The sequence below is a fragment of the Pan troglodytes genome, chromosome 7, assembly GCF_028858775.2.
Source record: "Pan troglodytes isolate AG18354 chromosome 7, NHGRI_mPanTro3-v2.0_pri, whole genome shotgun sequence".
NCBI classification, from domain to species: Eukaryota; Metazoa; Chordata; class Mammalia; order Primates; family Hominidae; genus Pan; species Pan troglodytes.
In genome coordinates, this window is record NC_072405.2 from 11,413,698 (window position 1) to 11,428,791 (window position 15,094).

Below are 15,094 nucleotides of genomic sequence, written 5' to 3' on the forward strand. Positions count from 1 at the left end.
TTACAATATTTTAATTTGTTTCTATTCTCATTATGTAGCTTAATAGTTCCATGTATGAATAATAGTTTATGTAAATAATGCCTATTCCAAAGGACTGCCAGAAGACACTTGAGTTCAGTGTCCGGATTATGTTTGTTCCCAAGGTTATCATGTTTACATAGATCTTAGAAGTTTGGAAGATTTTTCTCCTTTCAAGCCAATAAATTTCAAATAAAAATTTATGCAGCAGTCTGTTAATACTACCACAATTCCATGTTTTAGTTAAAAAAAAAACATGAATTTATTATAATATGAAAATTCATTTTATATCTAAATCCAGTTGCCTTTATACATCTTGGATTATACATCAGTATTTTATTCTATTATTTGACTCATACCAATTACTTGGTGGGTCAAGTAACAGGATCCTTGGGCAGTCTCTCCAAAATAGAAACTAATGGGAAAAGAGGAAATCTGAGGTATCAGAAAGAGAATTTTGTGACTCTAAATTAACTTGAGATATTTTTCTAATTATAGTCATCGATTCTGCTTCATATACATATATATACATGTATGAATTGGTGTATTTGCTTATTTTATGCACTCAATAAATTCTCACCATTTCCCATGACATTGCCTTGGTAAGTAATAGTTGTCTAAAGTTTATGCATAAAGTATTTGGTAATTGTAATAAATATTGCTATAAAAGTTCTCCTCTACTCTAGATTATCTTACCTTTACTCTTCCACCTAAGACTATAATTGATAATTTTTCTCCAAATAATACACACTCATTTTTGCAGGAGACCTTAAAGCTAACTGATAAATAGTTTTAAACACACAGATACTAAATACTGGATACAATTTTGGTTTAGCCAACAAAGCACCTTTTTGACAGGTTTTTTTTCTTTTAAATATAGGTCTGTCTTCACTTGTAAACATCAGACTATAGTATCACCATTTCAAATCGAAATACCACAACAACATTATCTACATAGCCACATTAAAAAATAAATACAGGTTACTTAACTTATGGCCCTATTCCATTTTCTGGAAAGTTTTCCAGTTGATCTTTTGGAGTAACAAAGAAATATTTTTCCAACATAGACAATCTTGCCCTATCTTCTTTATTATACCGTCATGACCACCAGTAAACCCAGAAATAGCCCAGAAATATTTGATAGAATTATTCATGTAGTGATTTCTCAACAGCGATGGAGTTTTCACAACATTAATTTTGGGAATCTAACAAGACCACCTTTTCAACTATCAACTTTATCAGGAGGGGAGAAAAAAATTCCAAGTTTTCTAAAATATGGAAGCATTATCTATTTTCTGAACAAATATTGTATGTTAACCAGACAAAATATGCTTGGCATGTAGCTGGTATGGATTGCTTTAGAGATGCTTTTGTAATATTCTGCAAAAAATGAAATGATGTGAATTTAGAGTTTATATGAAGTGGTACATTGACATAATCAATGATATAATCAAAACTGAAAGCTAATAGCATCCATTGATCTTCAATTAGCCTGCTGCTTTCCAAAGATTAACTTATTCCTTGATAGTAACGTACTTAAAGGTGATAGACCCTTTCCAGCCACTGACGCTGGCTTATGCACAAAAGCGGTGGCCTGAAAGACATTAGAGGCAGAATCGCACAGCATTCTCAGCATTATTCCACACGTAACTTGAAGCGAAAGGATAAGTCGGTCCATTCCTATGTCTCTGCAAAGAGAACCTTCTACACTTTAATTTTCTGATAATTTCACTACAGCCACTCATTTGCACAAACCACGTGTAGATTTTAACTTCCCACAAAATACGATTTTTGCCTAAATGCAGAGTATTCCCAATAAGAATATATAATTTGTGACTTAGCAGCAAATCACATCCCAAGCAAACAGTGTGTGTTGTAAATAGGAATTGGTTTAAACCTCTAACCATAGATTGCTTTTTAAATTTACGGACTCCAGAGATTCTGTTACAGACAGTAGCTCTTGTATTACATGTAAAAGACAATTTAAAATCTCCATGCAAAACAAAAGTAGACACACATCAGCCTTTAAAGTATTAACTAGTTCAATTTCTTAAAACCTAATACTTGAAATGATAATTTCCTTTTCCAAAGATCTATCTCTGCATTTAAAAAAAATTTCTGCCAAAAGCCATTTTAATAATGATAGCAATACCTCAAAGGTATCTAGGCACAAAATCTGAAGACATGAAAACAAATAAATCTCTATGCCTTGCATGATCAAACAACAGTAAAAGCAAATTAATTTTCTCTCTTAAAAATTTCAGCTTTGACAACAAAAGCTCATTTAATGAAATTTCCTTTACTCAAGCACTATCAGTATAATTGTCCAACCAAAAATTTAATAAAACTCTTCTACATTAAAAATGAACTCTTTACCTCATAAGAGGGCTATTAGTTTATAGTCAAACTTCTCAAAACTTATTTGCTTCAAGTTAACCAAAACAAAACCCCAAGAAAAGTTCTAGTGATAAGAAGAGAAATGTGAACACGTTTTGGGCTGGAAAGTTTGGCGATTATAACAGTGTTATCAAATGCCAATGCATTACACAGAAGCCAAATGTCTACACCACGAAACGACCTGCGACATAGCAGCCTAGTTTGTCATTATTAATCCAGAGTAGCATGTATTAGATCATTTGGACAGTGAATGCATGTGCAAAACACAACCAATCTCCTACCTTCATATAATGCTTTGAAACCTTGGGCACTCACAGCGAAGTCTGTCGTGAACCACAGAGTGAGGATAGATCCCGTACTCACTATAGAGGAGGGCAGCTGAAATCCCGATAATCTAAATTTAAAAGACAAGACACAAACAGAGTTAAAAGCATGAATTTGTCAAAAAAAGCTTATTTGATGAAGTCACTGAATAACTTTAACAGTGGTATATTCACTTGAAATATGGCATTAAGCACTTAAATAATCCATACACATAGCTTTGGTTGGTAAGTATTTGAAATTAAATATTTTCAAGTATGAGAATATGTTTATTTAAATAACTTGAGAGAATTTCTTCTTGAAAATACTTACTTATATAATATGCCATTGTCTTAAATGCTCCTCGGTTTTGGATGGCAATAATCTACTGCCAACTATTTTTTTATTTGAATTTTTAAGTTACAGGGTACATGTGCAATATGTGCAGGTTTATTATGTAGGTAAAGGTGTGTCATGGTGGTTTGCTGCACCTCTCAACCCATCACGTTGGTATGAAGCCCAGCATGCATTATCTATTTTTCCTAATTCACTGTTTTTAATTTTTTTCTAATAAAAAATATGACAGGCAAAGCATGTGAATGTGTGTATAAACATTTGTGCACTCAAACATGAAAGTATTGCAAAACCACTGAGTTGGTGGTGAAACAATCTGTGTTTCAGTTAGATTCCAAGCTGTGCTCTTAGGAAAAGTAAGTGAGATGATCAGGACAGCAAAGGCCCCGTGCAATAGGCTGTGAGCTGTCTAGAGGGCAAACCAATCCAGACACAGCTCTGTGATCCACAATAGGACTCCCAACAGAAGAATGCTGAGAATACCCACATTCTGGTAAGTAGCTTATTTTTTATGTTATAAAATCCACAAACTCCTGTGCTGTGAAGGCTGGTCTGTCCTGTTTCACCCTCCTAGGAGCCCTCCTCCCTCCCTGTCTTTTGGTTTATCACCTTTCTTATCTGGTACAATTCACGGGGATCTTCAACTCTCAAATTGTATTCATCTTTGTAAACGGCAGTATCTGCTGTCTGCTTTTATTTTTTAATTCAGTCCTCTTAAAGAGACTCATTTGTTCATTTTTTCCCATTGGATGCCAATCCAAACAACTTTCAGATAGTGCATTCACATGAAGGAGTAAATGACTGATGAATGGAAAAAGAAACCACTGTCATACCAGCAGACACTGCTTTGTACTTTATGTGTTATCGAACACAATACAGAAGACAAGTCAGTGAAGCAAACGTTGCTTGAAGAAAGGAAAAAAAACAAAAAACAAAACAAAACAAAAAAACAGTGAGTTTAAATTCTCCTGTGATTGAAGACCAGCAATAACACAGAACTCATCAACCCTATGTAACAGTATTTAATCAATATTTATAGAACACTTTACCCAGCAAGAACAGAGTACGCATTTCTTTCAGGTGCCCACAGAACATATACCAAGATAAAACATATTCGAGGCCATAAAACAAACCTCAAAACATTTAAAATAACTGAAATCATATAGCGTGTGTTCTCTGACCACACAGTGGAATCAAATTAGAAATCAGTAAGATAAAAATGACAGAAAAATATCTAGTTACTTGGAATATAAACAACACACTTCTAAATAATCCAGGGGTCAAAGAGAAAGTCTCAAGGAAAATAAAAATACAGATAAACTGAATGAAAATATAAAATACAACATATTAAACTTTGTAAGACTCAGCTAAGCAGTACTGAGAAGGTAATTAGTTGCACTAAAAACAAAGCTTAGAAAACCTCCCAAATCCCTAATCCAAATTCTTATTGCAAGAACTATAAAAGAAAAAAAAAAACACTAAAGCAAACAGAAAGCAAAAAACAAGAAAAGTACAGAAATCAATAAAATTGAAAGAAAAAAGAACAAATAACGAAAGAGCCAGTTCTTTGGGAAAGTATTAAAATTGAAAAAGACTGACTATATAATTGGGAGTTTCAGAAGGTACAAAGAGTCACTGTTAGTCATTGAACATCAAATATTACTATGAACTCAGAATTCATCATAAAGATAATAAAAGTTACTACAGAAACTGCATATGTAAAATTGGCAACTGAGACAATATGGGTCACTAACTCAAAAAAATAAACTATTACAACTAACCAATGAAAAAATACATAATGTGAATTATCCTATAGCTATTAAAACTTTCCCCAAATTTCCAGTTCCAAATGTTCCCATTGGAGAATTCTACATTTAAATATTTAACAGCAGTCGTACACGCTTTAAAGAATTAACACTAATTCTACACAGTCTCTTCCAGAAAATGTAAGTGGATGGAATGCTTTTGTAGTAATTTTGTGGCATTGACAGTACCCTTTCCCTTATGGGCTGAATTATGCTCCTCCCACCAATTCATGTACTGAAGCCCCAACCCCCAACATAACTAGATTTGGAAATGGGGCTTTACAGAGGTAATTATAGTTAAATGATGTCAAATAATTCGGACTCTGATCCCATAGGATAAGCATTCGGTAAAAATATGAAAAGAGAAGGATTCCTTTCTCCCTGGACACATACTGAGAAAAGACCATGTGAGCATGTAACAGGAAGGCTGCTGTCTACAAGTCGGGAAGAGAGCCCTCACCAGGAACTGACTATTCTGGACCCTGATCTCAGACTTTCAGTCTCCAGAACTGTGAAAAAATAAACCTATATTTCTTAATCCCTGGAACTTATAGTAGTTTGTTATGGCAGCCTAAAGAGACTAAGACACTCTAATATCAAAACCAGATACACACAGATAAAAGACAAATAAAATAATATCTCTCATGCATATAGATGCAAAAATCGTTAACCAAGTAAGAGAAAATAGAAGTAGGCAAGAACGAATTATACACGATGATCAAATGGTGTTTATTAGAGGAATGTAAGAAAGGTCCAATCTTTGAAAATTAATCAATATAATCTGCAATATTAATGGGCTAACAAAGTAAAATCACAAGATCATAGTGATCTATGAAGAAAAAAGCACTTGACAATAATAATCATTGAATCATGAGAAAAGTTCTCAGTAACATATGATTGGAAGGAATCTTCTCCAACTTGACAAAGAGTATCTCTACAAAAATAAAAAAAAATTAAAAAAGCCTAAAGATAACATTTTGCTTAGTGGTTGAAGACTGAATGCTTCTGCCTAAGACTGGAAACAAGTCAAGAAATTTGAACAAGTCAAGAATGCTTTGAACATTCTTATTCAATATTGTGCTGGAATATCCTGCAAATACAATAATACAAGAATAGAAAATATATGCGTATGGGTCAGAAAGGAATAAATAAAATTACTACTATTTGAAATTGGCATGATGAACTTTATAGAAAATGCCAAGGAATCTACAACAAAATTTGTACAGCTAATACTTGATGTCATCAAATGTGCAAGGCACACAAGGAACATACCAAAATCTATTGTAGTTCTACATACTAGCAATGAACACGTTGACATCAAAATCTGAAATACATCAATCACAATAGCTCAAAGAAAAGCTTCTGTATAAATACAATAAGATATGCCCAACAGTGTATACAGAAAAGTACACACCACTGAAGAAAAAATTCAAAGAAATGCTAAATAAATGGAGAGATATACCATGTTAATAGTATTGAACATGGAAGACTCAATAATGTAAATATATAGGTTACTTCCAAACTGATACACAGGTTTTACATAATTTCCACCAAAATCGCAGCAAGAATTTTTGGAGATATAGCAAGATCTTTCTAAAATTTATATGGGAAGGCAAACAAACAAAAAAAAATAGAATAGCTCAAACATTTTGCGAGAGAAGAATAAAGTAGAAAAAATAGTTCACCTGATTTCAAGACTTATTTTGTATCTACAACAGTTAAGACTATTTGCTATCGGCAGATTGGCAAAGAAATAAACCCATATGTCAATGGATCAGAACAAAGAACCCAGAAATAAACCTAAACAAATATCTCTAACTTATTTTCAACAGATTCAAAAGAAATTGCATAGAATAAATCAACAAATTACCATGGATCAATTGGATGTCCATAGGAAATAGTAAGTTGAACACCTTATATAAAAATTACCTCAATGTGGATTACAAATATAAATGTAAAATGTAAAGCAATTAGACTCTTAGGAAAAAAATAGGGGAAAGTCTTTTGAGTCTAGGGCTACACAGAGTTTCTATACTTGACACCAAAATTACAATACAGAAGAAGAAAAGTTAATAAATTGGATTTCATAAAAATTAAAAACTTTAGCTGCAAAAGACCGCATTAAGAGAATAAAAGTGTATGCTGCAGACTGGGAGAACGCATTCGCAAGCCAAATATATGACAAAAGACAAGTATCTAGAATATACCATGAACTCTCAAGACTCAACAACAAAAGACAAACAATCCAATTAGAAAATAGGCAACAAACATAAGAGTCAGATGACCTAAAGGACATCCAGACGGCAAATAAGCACATGAATATTTACTCTACATCAATAGACATTAGAGGAATGCAAATTAAAACCATAGAGAAATACCACACATGATATTTCAGCCAATCAGAATAGCTGAAATAAAAATAAATAATGACAACATCACATGCTGGCTAGAATGTGGAGAAAAGTGGTTGCTCTTATACTGCTGGTGAAAATATAAAATGGTACAGCCATTTTCTGTAGAAAACAGAAAACTTCTGAAGAAGTTTGACATTTCCTTTAAGAACGAAACACGTAACTGCCATTTGACCTAACAATTGCTCTTCTCTGCAGTTGCCCTACAAATGCTCATGATTTGAAACAGCCCCTATCTTGACTGTAATACATCAATATTCGGTTGTGTAATTATTGTACCATAGTTTTGCCGGTGGTTTCCACTTGAGAAACTGGTACAGAGTACACAGAAACTCTTCGTATAATTTGTTTTCACTACAGGTCAATCTATAATGATCTCACATTAAATAATTAAATACATTGGAAAGGTTGAGACTGAGAGGTACTCAAGAACATATTAAGATTAAAATAATCTAGTAACCAAAATAATGCTATTTAATAACAAAACATTAAATTCTGAAAGTAAGTTGAACAAAAACTATTGAGGATAATTTCATTTAGTAATTGCCCGTCTTGAAGTTTTACATATATATTCACATAAGGTAAGTAGAAAATAATGTAATAGCACTTTAAATTAAATACAATTTCATGTCTCTTTTAATTATTAAGTTTTATAAAGAATTGTGATTATGAAGGGGTGTGGTCAAATGATATTAGTTCAGGAAGTAGGAACAAGATACTAAGGGATTTTTAAAACCAGTGTCATAGGACTACTGTTCAGAGGTTTGGGGATAATTTAATATTGACGTATGTAGGGAAAATATATGCGTGTGATCTGATTTCGAGTAGCTGGAATGAAATAGATTCATTGTTATTTGTGTGCAAAAAAGAAATGGAGTCCAACATTAGTTGACAGGGATGTGGAAGGATGAGTGGATCCAACTGATCATAAAGAGCTTTCAAGAGCTAAATTTGTTATTAAATGTTTACAGCCATCTACTCCACACTGGCTGAGAGTGAGGAATCTTATAAGGAGCTGGCAAAACTCACTCCTTGGTGGCTCACAAATGTGCTCCTAAAGACATGAAAGTACTTCTGTGAGCATCCTTTCCATGAGGGCCCTTGCAATACATTTTATTCTTGTCCGCCTCACTTTGAGGAATCCCTGCTTCTTATAAGCAACTGGCTTATTTTCAACACATAGTAAATTATGAAGCATTTTGAAGTAAAATGGATTTTGAAGTAAATCCCAACAATCCACACAGGTGTCTTGCAGTAGCAAGTCTTCCTTCTGTCATTCATATTTGATGGTCCAGGGTAGTACGGGAATATTTTAGTATACGCAAAGTTATTGATAAACTTTGAATATTTCAACAAAATATGACTTATGTTACTCCCTATCTTAATTTTTTAGTGTTTTACAAAAAATACAAGCATGCTAAAGTATCTTCATTTTAGGGAGGTAGACACAGCCCAAAATTAAAGAGGTATACATTAAAACATTTTAAAATTTGTCTTCCAAATCTCCAAGGGATAACGAAATTTTACTAAATAAAACTGTCCATAAATAAAAGGAATTACTCTGAAATAAAAAAAAATCTTATCGCCTATGGATGTGACAGAGAGACTGACATTAATTTCCAGATGGCATATACAGAGGCTAGGTAATCAGGAAATAGACTGGAACCTGTAAATTCAGAAGCCTTATATCTATAATTATTGGACTAGTTTTTCAGTAAAATAACTTAATTTCTATAAGTTACTCCAATTTCTATTCTAGAATTCACCCAAAATTTGTTGTAGGTATAACAAGTTTTTTTTAAATTATGTAGTATATAGTATATAATTTTGAAAATCCTTTTTATGTATTTTATATGTAGTATACATAGTAAACCTTTTTATATACTATATATACTATATAGTAAACTTATATACTATATACAGCATATATAGTAGACTTATATACTATATATAACATATATAGTAAACATACATACTATAGTTTATATATGACATATATAGCAAACTTTTTATGTATTTTATAAAGACTGTATGTAGTATTTTATACTGTATTAATATATAGTATATTTACTATAGTGTGATATATATACACAGTATGCACAGTATAGTATATATACTATAAATTATACTGCTTACTATATACTAATATAGTAATATTTTGTTATTCATATTTTATAGTAATATTTTATTATATAATATAGTATTTTTATTTTATTATACAATACAGTAATACTTTATATTACTACATACTATATACATTATACAATATAGTAATATTTTGTATTACCATACAATAAAAATATGATTTTATGATATATTAATATAGCATGTAATATTACACAATACATAGTATACTATATTATTTACTATATTATAGCAGAATTCAAAAGTGGGAAGGGGTATTACTATCAGATGTCAGGTGTTTCAGCTTTTTATTTTATGTAGAAGAGAAATTATGATAGAAGTATTCGGTCACTGGATAAGGCTTGCCTGGTCTAGGGATGGGGACAATTTAGATATCAAGAAGTGATCAGTGATCATGTCCCCACGACAACTGCTGTAGACAGAACAGCCCCAGAGAGCTTGGGAGATCGAAGAGCACAGGTGGCTGTGGCTCCTGGGAGGTCACCACCCTTATGGAAAACGTCTCCTACCAGGTAGGGCTGGTGAGGACAGAATCTACACAATGGAGAAGTCCAGATGGGTGTGCAGGGACCATCTAATGATTCCTGAGCCCAAGAGAGGCACATGCCGTGCCCTGCATGCTCCTCAGCCCAAGAGATCACTTGAGTTATGTGCCCTTGGTGAGCAGGTCTTGGTGCTGGTGACAAAATACTGGATGCAATGAGTTACATGTCAAATTGTGTCAGGACACGGCAGAGGGTGATCTGGAACCAGGTGCTTTATCAACCCCTAGGTACCTTGGGGTCACAGAACTCTCTTGGACTTAGATACTATCCGGGGAAGATGCAATCAAGCAGGCAAAGTTCAGAAGAGACTTAATCAAATACACACACACACACGCACACTCAAACACACACAGTCAATCATATGAGTATATATACATCTTACCAGATTAAAATGTCTGCCATCATTTAGAGAGAGACCCAAAGTAAACATTATTGTAAATTCCATGTAATAATTACATTATTTTTATACGTTAACTGTCGGCCTCAGAAAATAGTACCTATTACATTTATGTATTTTTCTGTTCTATTCAGCATATCACTAATTTGAAACCATTAATATAAAGTATATAAATCTCTCAATAGAAACTTCAATTACAGGTTTTTTCACAATGTATAACCCATACAAATATATGCATGTTTAAGCTATCGAATAATTCCTTTTCTTAAAACCCTGTTGAATTTTAAACTCAGGGATCACTACTTAATATAATGTCTCTAGGGCACAGACTGCCCTTTATTTAAGGCACTTTATTTAAAGTTATGTTTTCAAATGTTTTTCTGACTCCTTGCTGTGACACCTGATTGGCCCAGTAGTAAAGATATTCCAAGTAGCTACTGTACTTGAAGCCTTTCATTGCTATTGTTAAGACATGAAGGTTAAATGTCTCGTTTTCATATCAGACAATATCAAGAGTGAATGTGATACGTCTCTGATGCCTGTTTTCCTCCTCTCCAAAGCACCCACCACATCTATTTGAATCTGGCTTCACTTAAAAGGAAAACAAACCCATGTTCACTTGTACTGTGTCCACTGAACCACACATTCTAAACACAAGACAACTAGGAGACTATCAACTTGATACAAGGAAAATCAGGACAGCTTGTAGCAAGACAGCTACTTCACATCTAAGGAGTCCCAACACCTTTCTCTATCATCTAGTACCTACTAGGGATTAAAAGTAATTCTAGGTAGCTTGTTATCTTCCTTGTAAGCTGTAGTTCAATAGGAATACCTGAATGATTTGCGAATGCAATATGGAAATGGTTTTTCACATTAATTTCTGGAGTAAAAAGGCTGCATGCCTGGCATATGTGTATCTCTCTCTACATGTCAGAGCAGGTATAGACACAGAAATATGTAAACATGTACTTTCCTATACTAAACTTGCAACTTTCCTTATGACACTTTAAGTAATACTACATGTGTTCAAGTTCCTTTAGGAAACACACAAACTACAGAACTTTTAGGGCTTATTAAAATAGCTGATAATGACATATTAATAATCCAGGGTTCATTTTAAATTTGGTTATTTTCTGTATTATTTATTTATTTATAGAGAAAGAGTCTAGCTTTGTTGCCCAGGCTGGAGTGCAGTGGCGTGATCTTGGCTCACTGCAACCTCCACCTCCCAGGTTGAAGGATTCTCCTGCCTCAGCCTCCTGAGTATCTGAGACTACAGGCACCACCACGTCCAGCTAATTTTTGCATTTTTAACAGAGACAGGGTTTCACCATTTGGCCAGGCTGGTCTCAGATTCCTGACTTGAAGTGATCCACCTGCCTCATCCTCCCAAAGTGCTGGGAATATAGGCATAAGGCACTGCATGTCGGCCTTATTTTAGGTATTTTTTAATAAGAGTTTTACATACTTACAGTGTACAATACAATGTCTCAGTATATATGTACATCATAAAATGATTACTACTGGTAAGTTTTTTTCTATGAAAACTGATATATAATTGGATTATTATATATAATATATATTTATATAATTGGATAGAATTCTAAAAGGATCATGCCTGCCTTACACGAATATCTGGTTATATTTTAAAAACATCATGAGATTTCAACAGTCCTATCACTTCTTGTTGAAGAGAATAATTTCTCATCATTTTGGCTTCACTGCTCTTCAAGAGCTTTACATGCGTATATGTGTGTATACATAGATATACACACATTTTACACACACACATCTACATATACAAAATATATCGGACAAAGAAAAAGCATCCTCCTTTCCCACAATGTTTTGTGAACAGGGGCTCAGTTTGGTTCTTTGGCAATTCCTTCTGTCAATTGGGAGACAGAGATTAGCTTATATAATTTGTAGAATTCAAGTTGGATCAGAAAATTGCAAAAGCGTAAGACTCATTACAGAAGGATTTGGTACATACTGATTTAGGAGGCAAAGAAAGTCAAAGTTTAGAGGCTAGTCCAGAGAGAGGAACGAATGCACAGAGGAGGGCCCTTTATGCTGGGTACCCCAAGAGATGGACCCCAATAACCCAAAGGAACAGGAGCTCCATGAGGGCAGAAGCGGGTCTCCTGTAACCCACAGGCACATGCTGAGATTCTAGAATGCATGGAGCATGGAAGTGCTCCACCCATATTTCTTGAAATATCCCAGCAATCCCCTCCCATCAGAGCCAGGATCTCATTGGCTCGGGAAGAAATCCACGCCCATTCAGTTAAGTTCTATGGAATGGGGGAATCCTCTCCTCCATTTTTGGCCAAGACTTGGGGATTAAATAAGTGGTGACCCATCAGGGAATGAAAAAGAGAAGAGTCAAAGGGGAGAATCCACTCGAAGCTGAGCTGGAAGATGAGGTCTCCTTAAGTGCCTTCCCACTGAAATGAAATCGACTGCCTGAGTTTTCAGAATCAACCAGCAAGTATAAAAGCAGAAACAAAAATTAATGTTTAAATCCCAGAAGTGAGGCTTATAAATAAAGCTAAATGTGCTGATTCCATAAAACAAATCTATGTCAGAATCTATCCTACGTGTGCTTTCTTTCCTAAGCAAGGTGCCCCTTTATCTCAGGAGTTAGGCCCCAGGTTTCTAATGCCATGAATACTGAGTTGGAGACGAAATTTTCTAAAATCACGTCTTATGTTTTGGTGCTGAAAAAATATTGCAATTAAACCACCGCATATTGCTTTAACTGATAGTTTTCCTTCCTAAGAGGCTTACATCATTAAAGGCTTATCAGTTTATTCAAATATATCATTGTTTACCTCATGGTTATGACATAGTCCACCTTCTCCCGGGACCCTGAGAGGAATTTCATTTAGTTATGGTGATTTAATAGACATGGTATATCATAGTTTGCACTAAACAAAAATTTCCTCCTAAGAAATTACACTCTGCTAAACACTACTCTCTAATAAAATTTCCTCTGGGGAAGAAAATAAATTTTCCCCGAATTGCATCCTAGACAAGTTTGTCAAGAATTCAACTGATCCTCCTTTTTTTAATCAATGCACCAAGTTATTTTGGGCAAGTTATAATTACAGTGTCTGTAATAGACTATTGGAAACAAAAAATCTTAACAGATTTTGCCCCCAAACATGAAATAGCATCCACATAATGTATATTTATGACAATAAAACCATTTAGGAATGACATTAAAACGGTAACAGCGTTTTTCCTTTCAATTGTCATTGCAAATACTTTACTCCAGTGTTTTCCCCTCCACTCTTTGCCTTCTGTGTTATCAGCACCAGCTTCTCCTGAACGGTAAGGATCCATAAATTATCTTAACAGTGTAAAATTCAGTACTAGAATTTTTATGTCAATATGTCTTTTCAATCTTTTCTCCCCTCAGTTATGCCACTTTTCTCTGGAAATACTTTGGATAAGACCTGTGCTTCTTCAGAATAACTCGTGGAGTTTCCATTTTATTTTCTTCTATGATCATTAGTATTAATATATTTAATCTTAAACAGACCACATGGCTGTAGAAAAAGAGGGGAGGCTCTAACTGATTTGCTCAAAGGCAAGGGAGGGGAGTAGGTAGTGACCCCTAGAGTTTATTCCAGGTCTGTTTTCATTATCTCAACAACATTAAAAAAATAGTGAAATGGCTCAAAGATGTTAAATAATAATATGCCAATTTATTTCATCATATCTCACAAAATATATTTTTACTCCGTGATTTTCTTAAGGGTGAACCTAACGTCTATAAAATTGAAACCAATAGTTGGGAGGAATTCATTGCACTTAGAACCGTACGCACAAACTTAGATTGAAGGAGGAACAAGGGGAGAGGAGAGCGAGTGAGCACATACTCAGGAGAGGAGGGCAGGGAGAGAAGAAAGCAGAGAGACCAAGTAGAGACCGATTGCTACTCAGTTACACTTTATAACACCCGACCCTGATAATCTACACCAGCCCCAGCCCCAGCACCATTTCAAAACTTTGCTCTGAAGCTACCTCTTTGTGTCAAAAACCGAAACGAAAACAAAAAACAAACAAAAAAACAGAGGCTAACTGGAAAGGAGGAAAAGATAGAGGAATGAAACAAAAGAATCCTAAATCCTGACAATAGAATTAAGACAATGGAATCAACTGTTGTTCTAACAATTTTGAAACCAAACTTCAGTAACCTGGCATGTATTAGAAATGTAGCAAATGCTTAATAACTTGTTAACATACACATCCAAGAGAAGGTACTAGGAAATGTGGGCCTGCTATTTTCTTGGTGGAATAAAATTTATTATATATACTATTAAAATATGTGAATGATATGTAACAATTGGGTAAATGGGAATTACTTCAAATAAACACAGTATTGTTTTAAAAGCCACAGCAGTAACTTACATTTATGCACTTCATTATATTTGTCAATGTATTCTCAAAAGGCCTGCAAAAATGTGTAAAGAGATTTGGTAGTGCTCACAGACTGAAAGAGACAGGATTAGAATACAGAAATATAGGCTATTGAGTTAAAAAAGTTGTTTATATAAAATAAATCCTTGCTAAAGCATACATGGATTACAAAAACATCGGCAATTATACTGAGAAGTTTGAAAAAGTAAAATTTGAATTTAAAAATTTTGCCAAATGGGTCATGAGGAAACAGTAAAGTCACACAAGAACTTAACTGTTTTCCAGTTGTAG

The 15,094-nt window shown here is 34.0% G+C and overlaps 1 protein-coding gene across 2 annotated transcripts in view; it reads right to left on the reverse strand.

Annotated features, from left to right (window-relative positions):
* Positions 1–15,094, reverse strand: part of CSMD1 (CUB and Sushi multiple domains 1) — a 2,064,385-nt gene that overhangs the window by 1,490,111 nt on the left and 559,180 nt on the right. For both annotated transcript variants that reach the window (XM_054657204.2, XM_016960221.4), the window contains exon 3: positions 2,697–2,809. In XM_054657204.2, the coding sequence (XP_054513179.1) occupies positions 2,697–2,809 (113 nt within the window). The remainder of the gene's footprint in view (positions 1–2,696; positions 2,810–15,094) is intronic.